We start from the raw sequence: 23,997 nt of genomic DNA, 5'->3' as shown, positions 1-23,997 counted from the left end.
GTCTCCTGCAATATTTGGAAAATTCTCCACCATAATGTCTTGGAGCGGAGAATTTGTGCCTATGGTACCATCCTCTCCTCCTCCAGGAATTCCTATAATTCAGATGCTTGATTTCTTGGAACGATCCCATAACTCTCCTAGGGAATATTCTGTCCTTTTTCTCCATTTTTCTGCCTCTTTTTTTTGAGACAGAGCCTCAAGCTGTTGCCCTGGGTAGAGTGCCATGGCGTCACAACTCACAGCAACCTCCAACTCCTGGACTTAAGCAATTCCCTTGCCTCAGGCTCCCAAGTAGCTGGGACTACAGGCACCTGCCACAATACCTGGCTATTTTTTGGTTGTAGTTGTCATTGTTGTTTGGCAGACCTTGGCTGGATTTGAGCCTGCCAGCTCTGGTGTATGTGGCTGGTGCCTTAGTCACTTGAGCTACAGGTGCCCAGCCTTTCTGCCTCTTTGAATGCTTGGGATAGTTCAAAAGTCTTATCTTCTTTATCTGCGATTCTTTCTTTGCACTGCTCAACTCTATTTCTGAGGGACTTTCCTGTGTTTTGAAGCTCCTCAAATACCTTTTCAATTCCTTAAGCTCTACTATATCTTTCCTCATTGTGCCCACATCCTTGCTAACTTTGTCTTTGGATTCATTAATTTCTTGAGACAAATTCTGAACTGTGTTTTGGTTCTGTGTTTCCATCTTTCCCTCCATTCCTATTATCTTATTTGCTATCCACATTCTAAATTCCATTTCTGAAATTTCAGCAATTTCTCTATGGATGAGATTCTCTATTGTATTTTCTTTGATCCCAGGAGGTGTTGATCTGCTATGATAGTTCTTTTCTTTTCTTTATTTCTTGTTATTTTTTGAGACACAGCCTCACTATGTCACCCTTGATAGAGTGCCATGGAGTCACAGCTCACAGCAACCTTGAACTCCTGGGCTTAAGCGATTCTCTTGCCTCAGCTTTCCAAGTAGCTGCAACTAAGCACCCGCCATAATGCCCGGCTATTTTTTTGTTGCAGTTGTTTAGCTGGCCTGGGCCGGGTTCGTACTTGCCACCCTTGGTGTCTGTGGCTGGCGCTGTAACCACTGTGCTATGGGTGCTGAGCCTGCTCTGATATTTCATAATGCCAGAGTTCTTCAGCAAATTCCTCCTCATGAGTATTTTCAGCTTCTTCCTCTTTTTCTCTTTTTTTAATGTTAATTATACTTTTTTAGTTGAATTCATAGGTTGTCCCTGATGACTCCATTCTTCACCATGGAGCAGTGCCACCGCTGCAGTGTTATTTTTCTTCCACTTTCTTGTTTCTGCCACTTGATTCAGCCTGGGTGATGTGTACCTCATTCAGTCCTCTGAGTGTAGAGCTCCTCTCATTCAGCTTCTATCCACTTTAGTCCAATATCTCTCCATTTGACCATGAACCTCTAGTTAAAGCTGTTTCTAGTTAGCCATCTTACCACAATTCCTACCTGGAGAAACTTTTAAAAAATTATTCAGTACATTTGCATTGCATTGAGGGGGGTGGTTAATATTTTTCAGAGAAATAGAATTAAGTAAAAGGAAGTTGTCTTAAAAATTATTTTATAACAGATATTGTGGTTGCTTTTTCTTTTTGTTAATCAGGCCTAGGCAAAGTTCTAACTGGCCGCTGCTGGTGTGAAGGGCCAGCATGTTCTCCACTGACCTATGGCAGCCAGCTGACAGTGAGGCAAAAAGAAGGAAAAAAAGTGGGGTTGAGTAAGGAGAAACAAAGAAAGAGATCTCACCACCTGTAACATTCTTAAACAAAATAATTTTCAGCCCAGAATTCTGTACTCTGCTAAACTTAGTTTCAAAACTGATGGAGAAATCAAATCTTTTGAGGATATACAAGCACTGAGGAAATTTGTCACAACAGGACCAGCTCTACAGGAGATACTTAGACCTAGTCTCAACATTAACCACCATAATGGACAACCAGCAAAGTAAACAAACACCTGGAAACTAAAGGTCAAAACTTAGCTTCCACAATGGCACAAAGGATAAAACTACACAATGGACTTTCACAAAATAAGCTGAATAAAACTCCACCACACTTACAAATTCTCTCAATAAATGGATTCTCAATATAACTGAATTCACCACTGAAGAGGCACAGGCTGGCTGATTAGATAAAAAAGCACAAGCCATCCATCTGCTGTCTCCAAGACACATGTAGCCTTGAAGGACAAATCAAGACTCAGGGTTAAGGGATGGAAAATCATATTTCAAGCAAATGGAAATCAGAAGAAAGGAGGGGTTGCAATCTTATTTTCATATACAAGCAGATTTAAAGCAATTGAAGTTAAAAAAGACAAAGATGGATACTTTATACTTTATTGTTCCTTATCAAAGGAACAATACAACAAGAAGACATTTCAATTTTAAACATTTATGCACCCAACTTAAATGTTCCCAGATTTATGAAACAGACCTTGAGGGGTCCGAGCAATATGATATCCCATAACACCATAATAGTCAGGGACTTTAACATCCCTCTGACGGAACTGGACAAATCCTGTAAACAGAAACTAAATAAAGATACAAAGGACTTAAATGTGACCCTACAACAAATGGGCTTAGTAGACATATACAGAATACACCATCCCAAAGCTAAGGAATATACATTTTTTCTCATCAGCCCATGGTATGTACTCTAAAATCTACCACATCCTAGAAATCAAACCTCAGCAAAATTAAAAGAATTATAGAAATTATACTTTGTATCTTCTCAAACCACAAGGCAGTAAAGGTGGAACTTGACTCCAACAAAAACGTTCATTTCCCCACAAAGACTTGGAAATTATATAGCCTTATGCTGAATGATAGTTGGGTTCAGAAAGAGATAAAAGAGGAAATCATTAAAATCCTCAAACATAACAACAATGAGGACACAAGTTACCAAAGCCTGTGGGATAAAGCAAAAGCAGTTGTAAGAGGAAAATTGATTACATTAGATGCCTACATTCGAAAACCAGAAAGAGAGTGCATCAACAAACTCATGAACCATCTATGGAATTGGAAAAAGAAGAATAATCTCATTCCAAACCCAGCAGAAGAAAAGAACCAAAACTAAAACAGAGATTAATGAAATTGAAAACAAAAGCATCATTCAGAAAATTAATGAAACAAAAAGTTGGTTTTTTAAAAAAATAAATAAAATTGATAAACCTTTGGCCAGACTAACTAGAAACAGAAAAGTAAAATCTCTAATAACCTCAATCAGAAATGATAAAGGGGAAATAACAGCAGATGCTATAGAGATACAAGAGATCTTCTCTGAGTACTACAAGAAACTCTGTGCCCAGAAATTTGACAACGTGGAGGAAATGGATCAATACCTGGAATCATACCTTCTCCCTAGACTTAACCAAGAAGAAATAGATCTCTTGAACAGACTGATTTCAAGAATTGAGATCTAAGAAACAATAAATTCTCCCCCCCCCCCAAAAAAAATGCCCTGGTTCAGATGGCTTCATACCAGAATTCTATCAAACCTTCAAACAAGAGCTTATACCCATACTGCAGAAATTATTCCAATGAATTGAAAAGGAAGGAATTTTCCCCAACATGTTCTGCAAAGCAAACATCACCCTGATACCCAAACCAGGAAAAGACCCAACTAAAAAGGAGAATTTCAGACCAATTTCACAAATGAATATAGACGCAAAAATTCCCGACAAAATCCTATCCAATAAATTATAGCTACACATTTAAAAAATCATTTGTCACAACCGAATAGGTTTCATCCCAGGGATGCAAGGCTGGTTTAACATACACAAGTTCATAAATGTAATTCACCATATCCACAGAAGCAAAAACAAAGACCATATGATCCTCTCAACAGATGCAGAAAAAGGTGGCACATTTCTTTTTGTTTGTTTGTTTTTGAGACAGAGTCTTAACTATGTTGTCCTTGCTAGAGTGTTGTGGCGTCATAGCTCTCAGCAATCTCAAACTCTTTGGCTTAAGCGATTCTCTTGCTTCCACCTCTGGAGTAGCTGGGACTATAGGCGCCTGCTACAACACCTGTCTATTTTTTGGTTGTAGTTGTCATTGTTGTTTAGCAGGCCTGGGCCAGGCTCAAACCCTCCAGCTTTGGTGTATGTGGCTGGCACCCTACTCACTGAGCTACAGACACTGATCCAGTGGCACATTTCTTTTTTTTTCTTTTTTTTTGTAGAGACAGAGTTTCACTGTACTGCCCTCGGGTAGAGTGCTGTGGCGTCACACAGCTCACAGCAACCTCTAACTCTTGGGCTTATGCGATTCTCTTGCCTCAGCCTCCCGAGCAGCTGGGACTACAGGCGCCCGCCACAATGCCTGGCTATTTTTTTGTTGCAATTTGGCCGGGGCTGGGTTTGAACCCGCCACCCTCGGCATATGGGGCCGGCGCCCTACTCACTGAGCCACAGGCGCCGTCCCATCCAGTGGCACATTTCTTAATCTGATTGAAGCCATCTACAACAAACCCACAGCTAATATTTTACTGAATGAAGTAAAACTGAAAGCTTTTCCACTTAGAACTGGAACCAGACAAGGTTGTCTTCTATCGCCACTACTATTCAACATAGTCCTAGAAGTTCTAGACAATACAATCAGGCAAGAGAAAGAGAAAAAGGGCATCCAAATGGGTGCAGAGGAGGTCGAATTCTCCCTCTTTCCTGATGATATGATCCTATACTTAAAGAACCCCGAAGACTCCTGGAAGTGATCAAAAAATACAGTAATGTCTCCAGATATAAAATCAATGTCCACAAATCAGTAGTAGCCTTTGTATATGCCAATAATAGCCAAGATGAGAAGCTAATCAAGGACACAATTCCCTTAATAGTAGCTTCAAAATAAAAAGAACTACCAGGAATCTACATAACAAAAGAGATAAAGGACCTCTACAAAGAAAATTATGAAACCCCAAGAAAAGAAATAGCAGAAGATATTAACAAATGGAAGACTATGCTCATGGCTGGGAAGAATCAACACTATCAAAATGTCTATACTTCCCAAACAATCTACAGATTCAATGCCATCCCTATTAAAATACTAACATCATACTTTCAAGACTTGGAGAAAATAATTCTTCATTTTGTATGGGACAAAAATAGAAGAAACCCCATATAGCAAAGGCAATTCTTAGTAATAAGAACAATTCCAGGGGTATCATCCTACCAGACTTTAGTCTATGACTTAAGGCCACAGTGATCAAAACGGCGTGGTATTGACACAAAAAATAGAGGCATTGACATTTGGAACTGAATAGAAAACCATGAGATGAATCTAACATCTTACAGCCACCTGATCTTTGATAAACCAAACAAGAACATACACTGGGGAAAAGAATCCCTATGCAATAAATGGTGCTGGGAAAACTGGATAACCACATGTAAAAGATTGAAAATGGACTCCTACCTCTCACCACTTACAAAAATTGATTCAAGATGGATAAAAGATTTAAATCTAAGCCAGGAAACAATAAAAATCCTCAAAGAACATGTAGGGAAAACACTTGAAGATATTTGCCCAGAAAAAGATTTTATGAAGAAGACTTTGTGGTAATTGCAACAACAAAAATAAACAAATGGGACTTAATTAAACTGAAAAGCTTCTGTACAGGTAAAGAAACAACTGCCAAAACAGACAACATTCAGAATGGGAAAAGATATTTTCATGTTATAAATCAGATGAAAGATTGATAACTAGGATCTATACAGAACCCAAATTAATCAACAACCTCCCCCCACCAACAATCCCATATATCACTTGGCAAGAGAGACGAATAGAACCTTCTCTAAAGAAGACAGATGGATGGCTAACAAACATATCAAAAAATGCTCATCATCCCTAATCATCAGAGAATGCAAATCAAAACGACCCTGAGATATCACCTAACCCAATGAGAATGGCCCACATTACAAAGTCTCAAAGCTACCGATGCTGGCGTGGATGTGGAGAGAAGGGAACACTTTTACACTGCTGGTGGGACTGCAAATTAATACAACCTTTTGGGGTGAAAATATTGAGAATCTGAAAAGAACTCATATTAGACCCATTTGATCCTGCAATCCTACTACTAGGCTTATATTACCCAGAGGAAAAAAAATCCTTTTCTCATAAGGACATTTGCACTAGACTGTTTATTGTAGCTCAATTTACAATCGCCCAAATGTGGAAATAACCTAATGCCCACCAACCCAGGAATGGATTAACCCGCTGTGGTATATGTACACCATGGAATACTATTCAGTCACTAAAAAAGATGGCGACTTTCCATCTTTCATATTAACCTGGATGGAGGTGAAACACGTTTTTTTTTAGTAAAGCATAACAAGATTGGAGAAGCAAGAAGCCAATGCACTCAATTCTAATATGAAGGTAATAGATGATCTAATACAAGGTGGGGGGTAGGGGAATGAGGGATGGGGGAGAGGAGGAGGGAGGGGGATGGGGGTCATGGTGTATGGCATGCCTCTTGGGGGCAGGACACAATTATAACTTTTATCTAACAAATGCAATCAGTGTAACCTAATTCTGTGATTCTCAAACAATAATTAGAAAAAAAAATTTAGAAAAAGCGGATTCCAGTGCAACAAGAAAAGCAACAGCCACGATGTTGGTCAGCGGGTAAGAGAGGACAAAATCACAGAACGACATCCCCTACTAGTGGCACATGCTGGGACAGAGCTTGAGACAGAGCTTGTTCTAGCAGGGCTGACAGAGCTCCACCCTGGGCTTGGCTGTCCAGCCCAGCTGACCAGTGATTTTAGGCACAGGGACCTCTCTGCTGTGCCCCAGGGTTGGTGTTGGTGCAGAAAGCCCTGCCCTTGGGTCCTGCTATGCTGTGCACAGGGAGCCCAAGGACCTGCTCTGTGTGGGCAGAGGGCTCCTTGCCCAGGCCTTCCACTGTCTCAATGAGAGAAAGGCCCACAGGTACTCTTTAGCATCCTTGGCAGGCCTTGTGAGCCATGTGGCAAGATGACTCAGGGCTTACTCTGCTCCATAGGGCTAACGTGTGATGCCCCTGGGCCCTCATGAGCTGGGTGAGCCCCTGAGGACCCCTGCAGCAGGGCATCCCTGAGAGGGATAGTGAAGGCTGGCTTGCCCAGGGCTCCTGCCCGGGACTCATGGGGAAATTTAGCACTTCCAGTCCCTCTGCCTTTCCTGTGGCTACAGCTCCTGGAGTGACCCCAGGGGACCTCCTGCAGTCATAGCCACTGCTCACAGGGTTTGGAGTTCTCCATAGCTGACCAGGCAGGAGACCCCTCTCCCATGTGCAACACCATCTCTGAGCCCACCCTTGGGCCCTCCGCCTGGCATGTGCTGACAGTTCTGTCAAGAGAGGATGTTGGAGGCCTCTGCAAGCTATCCTGGCCTGGCTACACTTTTCTTGCTGCTACTTGCTAGTTACCAGTATGGATGACCATGGAACTCTGCTGAGCTCAGTGTCCACCATACCAAGACTGATATGGGCACCTTGGCACCAGCCTCAGCCAGGCGGTGTTGGGAGAGTTGGTCCAGCTGATCTGGGGCTGGGAACCCACCTAGCCTGGCAGCCAGCAGACCTTGGCCACCAGGTAGGCCGAAGTCACATCCTCTCTGATAGGGTGTGAGCCTAACCTGGGGGCCTTCCAGAGCGTTCTCTGGACACTCAAATGTCACCTCTGTTGCACTGAGTTTCATTAAACCAAGTGAGTTTCTGTCTTCCAAGTGCCCAGCACACACCAATGGGCCTAGTAAACCTGGCTTTGGGGCCCAACCCAGCCCCTTCCCCTTGAGCTCAGCTCTCCAGGTGTTCAGCTGGTGTGGCTTCAGGTGTCCAGCTGCTGGGACATCTTGAGGTCACATGGCTTCCAGGGGTCTGATGAACCTCTTCCTTTAGGTGATAGTTTCTAGGAAGGAAACTGTCAGTGAAATCCTGCTTCCCCTTTGAAGCTGTGAACCAGATCCTAAGATGCCAGAACCAGAGCTTGCTCCCTGCAGAGCACAGGCCTCCAGAGGGCTGTCAGGGTATAGCAATCTGGATGAGACAGCTCACTGAGGGACAAGCCAGGATCCCGGACACTGGCATGAACACGCAGCACTTTATCTGGGGCTCAGGGACGCATGGGGCATGTGGTGGGGGATAGATAGGCTGTTCATAAAGGGGGGTGCATGAGAGTTTGCACACAAGAACTGGATGCCAGTTCCTGGTCCCCTACAATGCCCAGGATCTACTCTCTGGACCTGTGAGTGTCTTACTTTCCACAGCAAAAAGGACTTGGCAGATGTGGTTAGAAGGGTCTTGAGACGGAGAGTGTCCTGCATTGTTTGGGTGGGGCTGATGTCATCACAGGGGTCCTTACGAGAGGGAGGGCAGAGGACAGAGCAGACGGAGGACACCAGGCTGCAGTCTTTCAGCACAGGGGGTCCCAAGTCCTGAGTGCAGATGGTCATGACAGTGTCCAGTGCTGGGGAGACATGCAGGGAGGCACTTCCCTGCCCTGCCTTTGCCTGGTGACCTGATGCTGGACTTTTGACCCCAGGAGTTAGATGCTATATCTGTATTGCTTTAAGTCACAGAGGTCATGACATTTGTCCCAGCACTGAGGGCCAGCAGTGTGGTCCAGCCTATGCCATTCACAGAAAGTGACCTGGGCGAATTTGGAGCTGGAGGGAGAGAGCTGAATGTCAAGTGAGGACCAGATTCCTTAAGTAAGACAAAAAAGCACAGAGCACAAGGTCGCAGTCACAGACTTCTGCTTCAGAGCTGACTTAGTGGCAGTGGGGAAGTTCACACGCACAGCTGAACGAGGCTGCCCTGTGGAGTGAAGCAGCCACTCCCCAGCCCAGTCAGAGAAGGTGGGGCGCCCAAGGAGGAGTCTCAGCAGGTGTCTCCCAGAGAGGCTGGGGAGGCCCAGCTCTGGTGCCAGTGTGGAGAGTAGGCTCATGGCCTACTCATGGAGGCTGCTCTGGGGAAGTGAGAGCTGAGGCCTATGCGTGGTGAGCCCTGCAGGCAGGTGCGGAAGGAACCAGACATGAGAGACCCCATGGGGCTGACCCGCATGCTGGTCCCATGTGTGTGACTCCAAGTCAGGTCCCGCATGTGCGCGGCTAGGAGTCAGTGCTCAGCCGGGAGATGCACAGCTGGCCTGATGGTGCCCAAAGGGCCTCCTCGCCTGCCATCACCGCACAGCTCCATGAGTCCCTCCCCTGTGTGTGGCACATATCTGTGCAGTGTCCATTACACACTCAGAGCTTAAATTGAAGAAGTATTTAAAAAAAGAAAAAGACGACAGAAAGAACCAAATCCGTGGCGTCTTCCCTAAGAGGATCCTCCTCTAGGACCACCCTGCACCTGCGGGCTTGCTTCTGAGCCAGCAAACTGTGGGACACTCATCTGTGCTGTCCCTGCCCTGCGCCCTTCTTCCCACTCCTGTGCCTGCCTGCACTCACATGTACTCACATCAACATACATCCCACACAAGCACACTTATGTTCACACACAACTTGAGGACACACTTGCTTTTACACACTTGTAGCACACTTGCAACCATTTGCTGTACACACGTATATACAGTCATACACAGTGCAGCCCTACACACGTGCACACGTGTGTGCAATCATGTACACACGCAGGCGTGCATCCAGACACATGTGCACACAGACATGTGTGGCCACGCCTCTTTTTTTTTTTTTTTTTTTTTTGCAGTTTTTGGCTGGGGCTGGGTTTGAACCCACCACCTCTGGCATATGGGGCTGGTGCCCTACTCCTTTGAGCCACAGGTGCTGCCCCACAGCCACACCTCTTTACACTGCACTTTTCTATACTATGCTGCACTGACCATGTGGCTTTTACAGACTGAATGTTTGTGGCAACCCTGTGGCCATCAGGTCCATCGGTGCCATTTTTCTGACAGCACATGCTTACTTCATGTCTCTGTGTCATGCTTTGGTAATTTTCACAATATGTCAAACTTTTCATCATTACTGTGTCTTTTATGGTTCTCTAGGATCACTGATCTTTGATGTCACTACTGCAGGTGTTTTGGGGTGCCATGAGCTGCACCAACATAGGACAGGGAGGCTTAACATCCAGCAGTGTTTGGTGGGCTCTGCCTACCCTACTGACCAGCGATTCCTGACTCGCCCTCTCCCTGGGTCTCCCTTGTCCCCAAGACACAGCAGTATTGAAGTTAGGCCAGTTCATATCCCTACCCGGGCCCCCAGGTGCTCAGGTGAAAGGATGAGTGCCACATGTCTTGTTAAATCTAAAGCCAGAAATGACTGGGCTCAGTGAGGAAGGTTCATCAAAAGCTGAGACAGGCCCAGAGCTGGGCCTCTTGTGTCAAACAGTGAGCCCAGCTATGAACGCAGTTCCTGAAGGAGACCGGAAGTGCCACTCCAGTGCCATACAGAAGGTAAGAAAGAGAAACAGCCTCACTGCTGGTACAAAGAATGCTTTAGGGTCTGGACAGAAGATCAAACCAGCCACAACAGTCCCTTTAGCTAAAGCCTAGTCCACAGCAAGGCCCAGCTCTCTTCAATTCGGGGAAGGCTGAGAGGTGAGGAAGCTTCAGAGAAAAGTCTGAAGCCAGCAGAGGTTGGCTCATGAGGTTTAGGAGAGAAGCTGCCTCCATAACATAAAGTGCAAAGGGAGGCAGCAGGTGCTGACGAGAAGCTGCAGTGAGACCCAGAAGGCCACTGATGAAGGCGGCTGCACTAGCGACAGACCCTCAGCACAGACGCAACGGCCTCGTGTCGGAAGAACAGGCCATCTAGGACTGTCCCAGCTGGAGAGGACTCAGTGCCTGGCTTCAAAGTTTCAAAGCATAGCCTGACTCTGTCACTAGGGACTAATGCAGCAGGTGACTTAAGTTGAAACCAGTGCTCACTGACCGTTCTGAAAATTATAGAGCAATTACGCTAAATCTTCTTTGCCTGTGCTCTGTAAATGGAACAACAGACCCTAGATGACAGCACATCTGTTTACAGTATGGTTTGCTGAATATTGTAAGTCCACCATTGAGAACTACTATTCAGAAAAACGATTCCTTTCAAAATATTACTGTCCACTGGCAATCTATCTACCTGTCACCTAGGAGCTCTGATGGAGACGTACAAGGAATTGATGCTATTTTCATGTAGCCACAATGTCCATTCTGCAGCCCATGGATTAAGGAGTACTTCTGACTTTCAAGTCTCATTATTTCAAATTACATTTCTAAAGCTACAGCTGCCCTAGTCAGTGATTCCGCTGATGGATCTGATGAATAAATTGAAAACCTTCTGGAAAGAGTTCACCTTTCTAGATGCATTAAGAACATTCATGACTCATGGGAGGAGGTCAGAGTATCAGCGTGAGCAGGAGTTTGGAAGGAGGTGGTCCCAACCCTCATGGTGGCTCTGAGGGGCTCCAGACTTCCGTGGAGGAAGGACCTGCAGATGTGGTGGAAACAGCAGGAGAACTAGGATGAGAAGGGGGGCCGGCAGCTGGGACCGAACTGCTGCAATCTCAGGATGGAACTTGAGGGATTCCAGGTGAGGGGTTGCTTCTTAGGGATGAGTGAAGAAAGTGGTTTCTTGAAATGGAATCCACTCCGGGTAAAGGTGGCATGGACATTGTTAAAATGACAACAATGGATTTAGAATCTTCTATCAACTTAGATGACAAAGCAGCAGCAAGGTTTGCAAGAGTTGACTCCACTTTTTTTTTTCTTTTTGATACAGAGTCTCACTGTGTTGCCCTCGGTAGAGTGCCGTGGTGTCACAGCTCACAGCAACTGCAAACTCTTGGGCTTAAACGATTCTTTTGCCTCAGCCTCCCAAGTAGCTGGGACTACAGGTGACCGCCACAATGCCCAGCTATTTTTTTTTGATTGTGGTTGTCATTGTTTGGCAGGCCTGGGCTGGGTTCGAACCCACCAGCTCTGTTGTATGTGGCTAGCACCCTAGCCGCTGACCTATAGGCGCCGAGCCTTGACTCCATTTTTGAAAGACGTTCTACTGTGGGTGAAATGCTGCTGAACCGCATTGAGTGCTGCAGAGAAATCTCTTGTGAAAGGAAGAGTCAGTGGATGAGTCAACCTTCACTGTTGTCTTACTTAAAAAACTGCCCCTGTCGGCCCTGCCTCCAGCACCCACCACTCTGGTCAGACGGCACCATCAGCATCCAGGTAGGATCCTCCACCGGCAAAAGACTGTGACTTGCTGAAGGCTCAGCTGATCACTAGCATTTTTAGCAATAATGTTTTTTTACATTCAGATATGTACATTTTTTTAGACATGATACAATTGCACACTTAATAGATGACAGAATAGTGTACATGTAAGTTTCACAGGCACTGGGAAACCAAGACATTCGTGTGACTGCCTTTATTGTGGTGATCTGCAACCAAATACAGGGTGTCTCTAAGGTGTGCCCATACATGCAGGCACATGCATATGCATGCACACACAGGCACGTGAGCACACATGCACACACACGCAGGCACACACAGGCACGTGAGCACACATGCACACGCACACACACACGCAGGCACACGCAGGCACGTGAGCACACATGCACACACACACGCAGGCACACACAGGCACGTGAGCACACATGCACACACAGGTGCACACGTGCATGCACACGCATATGTGCACACATGCATAGGCATGCATGCATGTTCACATGTGGACACATTCACATAAGCACACATGCACTCACACACAGGCACTCATGCATGAACACACACATGTGCACACACACACCATTTCCAAAAACACCCTCCAAGAAGCAGCAGGTCAAAGTGTAGCTCAGGTGACAGGGCCACCCAGGTGGACCCCAAGAGATGTGAGGCAGGAGAGGCCTCAACTGGAGTGTGGGTGCTCTGATGTGGTGTGAGCACTGAGGCCCCCCTGGACTGCACAGCTACCAGGTGAGGATCTTCCAGGGGTCTCGCTCTTCAGTGGAGTGGCAGGTACAGGAGTGTGGGGGGTGAGGCAGGACAAGGCTCATGGGTCCTAGTGTCCACAGGTGGTGAGGCCAGAAAGGACCTGACACCCAAGGCAGTGAAGATTCGGGGCAGCAGTGGGTAGCAAGGGACAGGCTCTACACCTCCCAGCCTGCACCCTGTGGCCCTGTTCCTGCTTCCAAGCACAACCTTGGCCAGCAGATGGATGCACAGGCAGACAGCCATGAGTGGGCAGAGATCTGGGCCTGGAGGTCAGTGTGATTGCTGGCTGCCAGCTGGAGTTGGGTTGGGGTCCTGAGACCTTTGCCACAGGGCGTTTGCAGCCCCGTCTCCAAATCGCTCCCAGCTGCCCTAGCTATTTCAACCCCTGAGGCCATGTGTGAATCACGCAAAGATGAGAGGGCATGCTCCTCTGCTGTCAGGGACAAGCCTGTGCCCAGTGCTGGGTGAGAGGGGACCTGGGTGGCCTTCACCATGCCAGCCCCAGGGTGTGGGACACCCATGTCTTGGCGCTACTGTGATGCTTTTCTCTGCCAGCAGACCTTAAGTAACAGGAACCGCCTTGGCACACTTTACCAGGAAGGGCAAGAGACTACAAAACTAGGCTGCAATTACACCTAACTCCAATGGGAATTAGTCCCTGAGCATCTACTACACCACAGTGAGATATGCCTGCTCCCAGAGTGGCTTCCTTTAGCTGACCAAGGGAGTAGGAAATGTGAAAAAATGCATTCTCTCAGAGGACTGTTCTGAACCTGGGCTGACCATCAGGGCCTGGGGGAGATGCCATTGCCCACTTGAAACACCTGCCTGTCCAGCGAGTCCCATGTGCAGTGTGCTTGAGGATGCATGGCTGTGCATGTGGACAGTGAGAGGGGGAGGTGCCGGGTCACATGGACAGTGAAGAGGGGGAGGTGCCGGGTCCACATGGACACTGAGGAGGGGGAGGTGCCGGGTCCACATGGACACTGAGGAGGGGGAGGTGCCGGGTCCACATGGACACTGAGGAGGGGGAGGTGCCGGGTCCACGTGGACACTGAGGAGGGGGAGGTGCCGTGTCCACGTGGACACTGAGGAGGGGGAGGTGCCGGGTCCACGTGGACACTGAGGAGGGCGAGGTGCCGGGTCCACGTGGACACTGAGGAGGGCGAGGTGCCGTGTCCACGTGGACACTGAGGAGGGCGAGGTGCCGTGTCCACGTGGACACTGAGGAGGGGGAGGTGCCGTGTCCACGTGGACACTGAGGAGGGGGAGGTGCCGGGTCCACGTGGACACTGAGGAGGGGGAGGTGCCGTGTCCACGTGGACACTGAGGAGGGGGAGGTGCCGTGTCCACGTGGACACTGAGGAGGGGGAGGTGCCGTGTCCACGTGGACACTGAGGAGGGCGAGGTGCCGGGTCCACGTGGACACTGAGGAGGGCGAGGTGCCGTGTCCACGTGGACACTGAGGAGGGCGAGGTGCCGTGTCCACGTGGACACTGAGGAGGGGGAGGTGCCGTGTCCACGTGGACACTGAGGAGGGGGAGGTGCCGGGTCCACGTGGACACTGAGGAGGGGGAGGTGCCGTGTCCACGTGGACACTGAGGAGGGGGAGGTGCCGTGTCCACGTGGACACTGAGGAGGGGGAGGTGCCGTGTCCACGTGGACACTGAGGAGGGGGAGGTGCCGTGTCCACGTGGACACTGAGGAGGGGGAGGTGCCGGGTCACATGGACAGTGAGGAGGGGGAGGTGCTGGGTCACATGGACACTGAGGAGGGGGAGGTGCCGGGTCACATGGACAGTGAGGAGGGGGAGGTGCCGGGTCACATGGACACTGAGGAGGTGGAGGTGCCATGTCCACATGGACACTGAGGAGTGGGAGGTGCCGGGTCACATGGACACTGAGGAGGGGGAGGTGCTGTGTCCACATGGACACTGAGGAGGGGGAGGTGCCGGGTCACATGGACACTGAGGAGGTGGAGGTGCCATGTCCACATGGACACTGAGGCGTGGGAGGTGCCGGGTCACATGGACACTGAGGAGGGGGAGGTGCTGTGTCCACATGGACACTGAGGAGGGGGAGGTGCCGGGTCACATGGACACTGAGGAGGGGGAGGTGCTGTGTCCATATGGACACTGAGTAGGGGGCCAGCCAGACCATCTGACCATCTTCATGACAGGACCCCCCAGACCTGTTTCAGGTGCGGGCCTGTCCTTCCCCAGACTCGACTTCCACATGTGCCTAGCACTTCTGTTGGCCAGAGGCTCATGGGGGGGTCTTCCAGCAGCACAGCCCTGACACAGAAGTCTCGGTTTCTGCACAAGATTCACCCTCAAATTACAGCCATGCCTATGCTGAACACACCAGAAAGGTTGGTGGCTCTGTTTGGTGAGATCTGGAGGCAGGACCCGGCCCCACACCTGCTCCCCTCCTCACGGGTTGAGGAGGCAGATGACGCCTACCTGGCCGTGGCAGGCCACACAGAGGGATGTGTAGAATCACCCGTGCCTTTACCTTCCAGACGGCCTGACCCCAGAGACAGAGCTTCTTGGCAGACATGGGGGAGGAAATGACATCCTGTTTGTCATCACTGTAACAAGGGTCTCTCCACAGAGACAAACCAGCTGAAACCACGGGTTCACTTTGATGAAGTTGGGATTTCATTCATTCAGGGTGTTTCTAAAAATTTCACACAATTCTAGAGAGGGTGGATCCCCCCCATCCACCAACACCTAGTGATCTGTGAAAATTAACATAAACAACAAGCCAAAGAAGAGCCCACAAGGAAAACGACAAAATACTTTTGAGATAAATGGAAAAAAATTCCACAACATACCTTAGGGTGTGGCAAAAGTAATGCTCAGAGGAAAATTTATCGCTGTAAATGTTTACATTAAAAAGAAAATGATCTCAAATAAATAATCTAATTTTATACCATGAGGACAATGAAAAAAGAAGGGAAAACTAAACCCACAGCTAGCAGAAGAAAGGAGATGGTAAAGACTAGAGCAGAGACACAAATAAAACAGAGAATGGAAAAATAGAGAAAACCGAAGAAACCAAAATCGGTTCTTTAACAAGATCAACAATTAGTTGGATGTGGTGGCACCTGTAGTCCCAGTCACTGGGAGGCTGAGGCTGGAGGATTGCAGGCGCCCAAGAGTTTAAGTTTGCAGCGAGCTATGATGATGTCACTGCATTCCAGCCTGAGTGACAGAGTGAGACTCTGTCTCCAAAAAATAAATAAGTAAAATCATCAAAATTGGTAAATCTTTCACTAGATTAAGAAAAAAAAGCAAAAAGACTAACATTGCATTGGATGCTCTTGCTGGAATAATTAGGCAAGAAAAAGTAACAAAAGCCACCCAGATTGGAATGGAAGAAGTATTAATAAAACCGCCTCTGTGCCTAGACAGCACGATCATCACACACACGGAAAATCCTAAAGAATTAACAACACCTGATCAGAACTAATAGAAGACACTTACAAAGTCGCAGGATGCAAGATCAACACCCCCAAATCAGTTGTATTTCTATACACAAGCAATGAACAATCCAAAAAGAAAATTAAGAAAATAATTCATTTATAATAAAAAGAATAAAATACTTGGGGAGAAAAATTCAACCAACGAGGTACAAGACTTATGTGCTGAAAATGACAAAGTGTCACTGAAAGACATTAAAGACCTAAATAAACACCAGGGCGTGCTGACCTTGAGGAACGGATGCGTCAACACAGCCGACCTGGCAATACCTCCTGGTGTGGTCTCCAGCTGCGATGCCATCCCACTGGCTGTCAGAGCAGGTGTGACCCCTGATAAATGCTGTCTGTGGCTATTGAGGGTCACTCTGAGCACCAAGCAGTGTACCTTTGAGACACATAATCTACCACATTGTCTAAGGCATTTTGGCCTTCTCTGACCTTTCCCTAGGACCGTGCTCAGCATTCTGTGCGGTCTGTCCCCCAGCTCACCTGTGCCCTCCCCTACATAGGACCAAGCTGGGGTGTTTATAGTGGTTCTACCATGGGGGAAGCCCATGCTGTGCGGCATAGCCTCAGAGTGACCCCTTTGGAGGCTGAGAGGAAAGACTCCGCCTGCCAGCCCCGCCTCCCTAGAAGATGCAGCCCTTGCACATTCACCTTCCACCCGACCCGAGCCAGAGAGAGCACCAGGCCCTCTACGAAGTGAAAAGCTAGCATCCTCACCCCTGAGTCTGCACCTGCTACCAGGAGTACACAGTAAGGCCACAACCAGCCACCATGGCGGGCCACGGGGTGGGAGGAAGTGTGGCTGGGAAGAGTGGAGTGACCAGTCCAGTCAGTCTCTGAGGAACTCTGCAGCATCACGGCCCCCCTGCAGATGCCCTTAGAATGCCCAGGCCTTTCTATACTAGTAAGGGGCCAGTGGGGGACAATGGTGGGGTCTCCAGGTAGCCCTGGCAGGAACCTCGAGATCCCTCAGAGTACCACGGCAAACGTGCAGGCCCCTGGCAGAGAGAAGCACTCGATGCTCTGTGGCCCCATCCCACTCTCACAGATGAGGAAACACATTGTGAGAGTGATTTTTAAACACAAGGAACCTCAAGTGTCCCCAACAGAGACGAGGTAATGGAATCCAGCCACTTGGCCATGGGTACAGCTCACCCGGGCCTGGAAATCAATGCCAGAAATAGTCTGGGTGGGAACCAGCCATATTTACGTGACACAGGACATAGCTCTTTCTGCTTCAGAATGAGTTTTTCTGCTGCTTTCAACCCATGGAGGTGCTGCCAGGCTGAGGCCTTCATGTGGCCACACCTGGCACTGGTAGAAATGCCTCCTGCAGGCACCACCTGGGCAAAATGCACAGGTATCTGGGGTGGGCACTCAAGGAGCCCCAGGGGGCACCAGGAGGACAGGGCAGGCTGGCGCCCACACTCCACTCCTTGTGGGTCACACTCTAAATCTGGCTTTTGCCAACTCTAGGATTTGCGATGAAGCCATGACTCAGCCAAGCAAACAGCACAGCCCTGAGGATGCCCCACGGAAGCTGCTGCCCTGGCACATGGTGAACAAGTGCTTCTGCCTCAGGGGTTCCCAGCCCCAAAGTGGTGGGAGGGGAGCCTCTTCATCTGCAGATGGCAACGTGCCCTCGCCCTCCAGCTGGCCTGCACCCCCAGGCACGTCCCTGGTCCCAGCAAGGGACCACCAGCTGGGCAGGCCTGCCAGCCCCATTGCAAAGGGCCCAGGTCAGGGTCACCTTGAAATTGGTGTTTGAGTGAGCCATTGTTTTCTACCAGCTAAGGAACAGGTGTCCAATGTCACTAAGGCTACCATGGACACTGGGGGCCAGATGGCCACCATGGCCAGTTGGGCCAGTCTCCATGCACAGCCCCCATCAAGGGTCTCAGGACAGTAACTCAGCAGCACAGGGGTGTCACACATGAGGCACACAGGTGGTTTCCCCAGACCTGATGGCCCAGCTATAGATGCTGGCCCCCCGTCTTGTCCCTAGGTTACCTCCTGCTCTCACACCCTGTCCCCAATTCACCATCCAGATCTACCCTGTCACAGGCTCACCCCTTAGACCCCAGTCTGTCCCCAGGTCACCTCTCATATCCCCACTCTGTCCCTGGCTCACCTCTCCGCCCCTAAGCCCCTAGGTACATGGGCTCCTATGACCCCCTCTGCCTATTGAGGAGTTTATCCTGACCCAGCAAATGTACCTGGCCTCACCCCAGGTCCCCGTGGGTGGCCAGGTGTGTGAGGAGACTCAGTACCTGAGCAGCCGCTGCCTGGGGAGCCTAGGCTGGTCTCTGTCTGTGCATGGTGGGGCCTTCTTTGTCACCTGCTGGTAGATGTTCCTGGCAGTCACTCCAATCCACAGCATGGTGGCAAGCGTGGAGTAATGCAGTGCAATGCCCACCTGGAAGAAGGAGCAGTCAGCCGGCCCCCAGTCCCAGCCCTGCCTCCCTGATGCCCAAGCTGTGGAGCCTGGATCTCCCTGGGCACCTTCAGGAGGCAGCTGTCTAGTGACAAGAATGGCAGCAGCAGAAGGGCTAGCAGGCTAGCTCAGGGAAGCTGGGGACAGCACAGGGGTCCCAGAACTCACTGGGGACATGTGGGTTACAAAGGCCCTTGAATTGAGATGGGGGCAGGGAGCCCTGGAAGCCCGTAGCAGCTGGAGGGCCACATGCGTGTCCTTGAGTGAGTCTGCGCCAGCCTGTGGGGGCCTGTGTGCACACAGCTTCCTGTGGTCACTGGGGGCTCAGGTCTAGAGCCCTGTGGACTGGAGGGTTGGGCTTCTGAGCCCCACATGGGAGTCCAAATCGGGGGGTGTCCTCGGCAAGGGTCTCCCCAGCCTGCTGAGGCTCCCAACCTTGTGTGTCAGGAGGGGACAGGGACAACATCCCACACTCTGTCTCCCTCTGGGTGTACAAAACGAGGCTATCTTGGAGTAATAACCTGACATTTTGAAATGACAAGTAAAATATTGCTATAATTGGAAAGGCTGTAAATGTTTAAGGAACACAGAGACTCTGAATAAAGCTAACATTGTGCCATTGTAATGATGTGTTAAACCTGCAGCTCCAGTTTTACTTGTGAGGAAATACTATGATAATGGATAAGGCTTTGCGGGGTGGAAAGGTAGGGGCTTTGTTCACGGCTCCAGGGGAGCTCCCTGCATGTGGTGGTGGCCAGAGAGAACCCACCCTTTCTCTGGGCCTGGCCCTATGTGTGAGGGCGCATGTGCTGCCAAAGCAGGGCCCAGGAAGAGGGCAGCAGTGTGGCTGTAGGTGTCGTGTACAACCAGAAATGATCAGAGACAACGGCCCTCGGGCCTCGGGGAGCTGCCTGGGCAGTGAGGAGGGCCAGGAGGGCCAGGCCTAGCTGTGTGCAGTGGTTACGGGAGGTGTAAATAGAACCATGTCTCCCAAATGTGGCCCTCAGGCTGGACACAGAGATGTTGTGAGGATGCTGGCCTGGCGTCCAGACAGGGTTCTGCTGCCCACCCCAGCCCCTGGGTGTCCAGGGCCAGTGCCAAGGCTCAGCTGCATGGAGTCAAGGGTGGCCATCTGTCTTTGCTCATGAGGCTGCTTAAGTACTTTAATGAGGCCTGTGGTCATCTGCTGCCATGACAGCCATCTGTTCTCTCCAAGGCTTTGGGCGCTGCGCCCCTTGCCCCACCCCATGGGGTGCTGGGCTAGCTCAGTAGGAAGGGGCCTGGGGTTGGCAGTCATGAACCCCTTGCTGGGCGTGGCCTGCCCTCCTGCGGCTATGTTTAAACCTCACTTCTGGCAGGGTGGTGAGGGCAGCCACGGGGCCCACATGAGGAGCCTGCCCAACCCCTGCCTTTCAGAAGCTTCAGAATCAGTGACAGGTACTCTGGTCATGCCCTCAAAGCGCAGGGTAAAGGAGCGCGTGGGGCCCAAGCCCAACTTCCTCCTCTTAGGCCTCTCCAACTGTGACAGCCCCATGGCACTGTGTGTGCATTTGCTGTGCACAGCCCCCAGGGCACATGGGTTCCATGTGGCTGTGCCAAGCACCCCGTAGGCCCCAGGTGAATGGACAGCGCCTTCTGGAGTGTGACCGTGAGGCCAGGATAGAACCTGGGAGAGGCTGTTGTCTTTCTGATTCCAGAACGCAAAGCAGTCTCCCCCGGGACACCATCCCAAGGAGGAGGTGCACAGCTCACCCACCCATGTCCTCAAGATCTCACCTCTCCTGAGTTTAGACCTGCCCCCCAATCACACGTCTTGAGTGTCCCCCTGGGCTGTCACCTGTGAGGTTCTCGGGGAGCCTGGTCAGGGCCTGGGATAGTCTGAGGTTTTCTGAGGCTCCAGGGGGGCTCCTGTGAGGCTGGTGGCTTTGCTGCAGTGTGTGGGGCGCCTGGATGGCCAAGCACAGACACAGACATGACCCATCTCAGGGCTGCCCAGAGGGCCCCAGCAGGGAGGACAGAAACTGGACCCCCAGGTGCTTTCTGTGGCTGTTTCCATGAAGGAAGTGTGTCCACCATGGCCCTGTTCCGGCATGTGCTGGAGGCTTCTCTGCTAGGCCACATGGGTTAGCCTGAGGCGGTGGACATGGCTTCCTGGTGGCTGGTCCAGATGCACAGTCATATAGATGGGCTGTCTCCTCTGTGCACAGGCTCTGGAGTAGCAGGACTGTCCTGTGTGTGTGGGACTGCGTGGCCTCAATTGTAATTGCGCCAGTGCTAGGGGGAAAGGTACTGGATGGACCAGCATTCTCAGCCCTGCTTTCCCTGGGAATAGCCCTTTGTCTACCCCCAGGGCAGGTCTGCCTTTACTGTCAGTGCAGGTAGACAGGTCACCAGTATGGGCAGACAGCTGCCCAACATCAGTGCCAGGTACAGGAGGCACCTGGTGGAGTTGTGCACAGAGCCATCCTCACTGCTTGCTGAGTTATGGGGCCAGTGAGGAGCCAAATTGCCTGGGCACAGCAGGCTGAGTGTGGTCCCATAGGCCTGGCACACTCAGGGAGGGACGGAACCACAGGGCTGGGTGAGACATCTTGCAGCATATGGGGTGGGGCACCCCCACCCACCGAGCCTGGGGCCTGGAGGTGACTGTTGGGGCTGGTTACCCCTGGGTAGGGCTGGGCATAGAGCAGCCCCAGAAAACATTTAGCAAAATAGCTGGGTGGGTTCAGGCCTCAAGAGGCTCGAGTGCGGGCAGATGGTCTCACACAAGACCAGCACCACCACATGCCCTTGGGGGAGACAACAGCACTTCCGTGGCCCACGGAGGTCCAGAGAACTCACCGCCTGGCACAGGATGGGATACTGGGTGCGGTTGATGCCGCCTGCGAACACCGTGAAGGTCAGAGCCGCGTGGAAGCAGAAATTCAACAGCGTGTGGCGGCCTTTCCGGCTGATCCGGATGGCACTGTGGAGAGAGGGGTCCCGTGTTAGGAACTGAGCCTTCATCCTACCCAGCCCTGTCCTCAGGGTGGCCGGCCCTCTGCAGGGCAGCAGTGACTGTCCATAGGACCAGGTCAGGTGGCAGAGACAGGTTGTGCCAGGGAAGGTCCCGAGTGACATCATCTTGGGATGCTGTGCTGGAAGGGGGTCTGCAGGGTCTGAGCAGGGACCATCTGGGCCCTGAGACCCGGTGACCGTGCAGAGTCTCAGGTACAAGTTGCTCCCCAGGGCCCAGGACAGGCTCCCCCTAAATGTCTGCTACCTAGGGAAGAGGCTTGGCTGGGACGAATATCCCTGGATTGTGACTATGGCCTTGAACATGCCCAAGCCTCTTTCTGTGACCACAGGTACTGTAGTCTGAGGGTTTGTGTCCCCTACCAAGTCACATGTGCAGACTTAATTGGGATCAATTGAGTTTTATAAAAGAGGCCCCAAAACGCTCTATTATCCCTCCCATCCCCTGAGGACATGGTGAGAAGGTGCTGTCTGTGAACTAAGCAGCAGCCTCCCCAGACACCAAACTGGCTGGTGCCTTTACCTGGGATGTCCAGCTTCTAGAACCTCGAGGAATCAACCTCTACTGTTTACAAGCCACTGAGTCTATCTAATTTTGGGTATGCCCAAGTCTCTACACATGACTGAGGCTGTGGACATGCCCAAGTCTCTACCTGTGAGCCTCGGCTTCCTGTTGGGACCACAGCCACAGACACTCCCAAGCCTCTGCCAGTGACCACGGTTGTGACCATGGCCTTGGCACTGCCCGTGACTTTGACTATGCTTGACCCTGTTTTGTGGGACCCTCACATTTCCCAGCATCTCCATGTGTTCCACAGGCCACTCCACCACCCCCCAGGATGTGGGGGGTCCCAGGATGCCCTGCTGACCTGAGTTGTTTCAGGAGGAGCCTACTTCACCCTGTCAAGTGCACAGGAGCTGCCTTGGGAAGATCTGCTGGAGGCTGGGAGTGGTGGGTGTGGCTGCCCTCAGCACCTCCACCCCTGGAGGAAAGGAGGCCTCACTTTGGGGGAGTCGTGTTTGAAGGGAAAGGAGGACACTGTGGGGCATGGGATCCCAGTCAGGCTCACCTCTGATGCACAATGTAGGTGACAGCGGAGGTGAGGAGGCAGAGCAGCATGACGGCGGTGCACGCGTATACCACGGGGTGCAGGAACTCCCCTGGGTACTGCGGCAGGGACAGCACGGTCTTCAGATCCTAGGGAGGAGACAGGACACTAGATGAGCCACAGGCTTCGGCAGTGGCCGAGCCCTCTGCTTCCCCACTTGGGTCCAGCCTCCCCTGTGAGCTGCTTGTTTGGGCTGGTGGCTGTGAAAGGCCCTGCTCATGGCATGGCCGCTGGACATGGTCTGTCTGCACCTGGCCAGTGTGCCCAGCCCACGTGACTCTACATGCCCTAAAGGCAAGCTCGGGGTGGGGGTGGGAGTGGCACTTCTGCTGTTCATCCCACATGGCTGGTGGGAGGAAGGGACCAGTGCTGGCTTCCACCTGATGGCATGTCACCCGCCTGGTGGGATCGTTGTGGGCTTTTCAGAGAGGTGGGGGAGGCACAGGTAACCCACCCCACCCTTGGGCATCACACCTAGGGAAATCCTCCTTATAACCCTCCTAGAATTTTGTGCCCAGTTTCTGTAAGTCCATGTAGCAATAGGTTGAGTCCACAGAGAAAGAGCAGAGGCTGTTAGGCACCGTGGATGCAGCTGGGGCCCCGTGTCCCTTCCTGGACATTGCCGGCTGCACTGCACGTTGTACATGGTTTGAGTAAGGGCTTGAGGCCAGAGTGCAAGGAAATCAGGGTCCTCTGGGGTGAGTTGGGAGCGTGCTCAGCTGGACATGTTTGGGCCAGACAGGGTGTCATGTCCCATCTGTCACACGGGAGAGGAGAGGTGCACTGTGCCTGGCACAGGAAGACACACGGATGGCAGGTGTGTGGGCAGTAGTTGCATGGGGACACATCAGAACATGCGGCCAGCTTTCTGTCCTGCTCAGGGAGGGTCCACATGGCGTTGTTCTGGATTCCCATCGTAACTTAAAGGGAAACTTCCACAATGTCTGGAGCCCTTGATGTCCTGTAAATGAAGGATTCCTCAAATTCCTTGCAGCAGGAACCCACTTAGGTGCCACCAACCT

The 23,997-nt window shown here is 50.8% G+C and overlaps 1 protein-coding gene across 6 annotated transcripts in view; it reads right to left on the bottom strand.

The window, feature by feature from the left end:
• ADGRA1 (adhesion G protein-coupled receptor A1) overlaps positions 1 to 23,997 on the bottom strand; it is a 45,467-nt gene that overhangs the window by 11,318 nt on the left and 10,152 nt on the right. For 4 of the 6 annotated variants that reach the window (XM_053586133.1, XM_053586135.1, XM_053586132.1 and 1 more), the window contains exons 3-5: positions 22,937 to 23,064; positions 21,693 to 21,816; positions 18,688 to 18,833 (exon numbers count right to left, since the gene is read on the bottom strand). In XM_053586133.1, coding sequence (XP_053442108.1) covers positions 18,688 to 18,833; positions 21,693 to 21,816; positions 22,937 to 23,064 — 398 coding nt within the window. Of the gene's footprint in view, positions 1 to 18,687; positions 18,834 to 20,688; positions 20,794 to 21,692; positions 21,817 to 22,936; positions 23,065 to 23,556; positions 23,798 to 23,997 lie in introns of those variants that run through there. The other 2 variants (XM_053586134.1, XM_053586137.1) reach the window with 2 other exon arrangements.

The sequence above is a fragment of the Nycticebus coucang genome, chromosome 3 (genome assembly GCF_027406575.1).
Source record: "Nycticebus coucang isolate mNycCou1 chromosome 3, mNycCou1.pri, whole genome shotgun sequence".
Classification (NCBI taxonomy): domain Eukaryota; kingdom Metazoa; phylum Chordata; class Mammalia; order Primates; family Lorisidae; genus Nycticebus; species Nycticebus coucang.
Note: the sequence above shows the minus strand (reverse complement) of the source record. Positions and strands in the feature narration are given on the sequence as shown.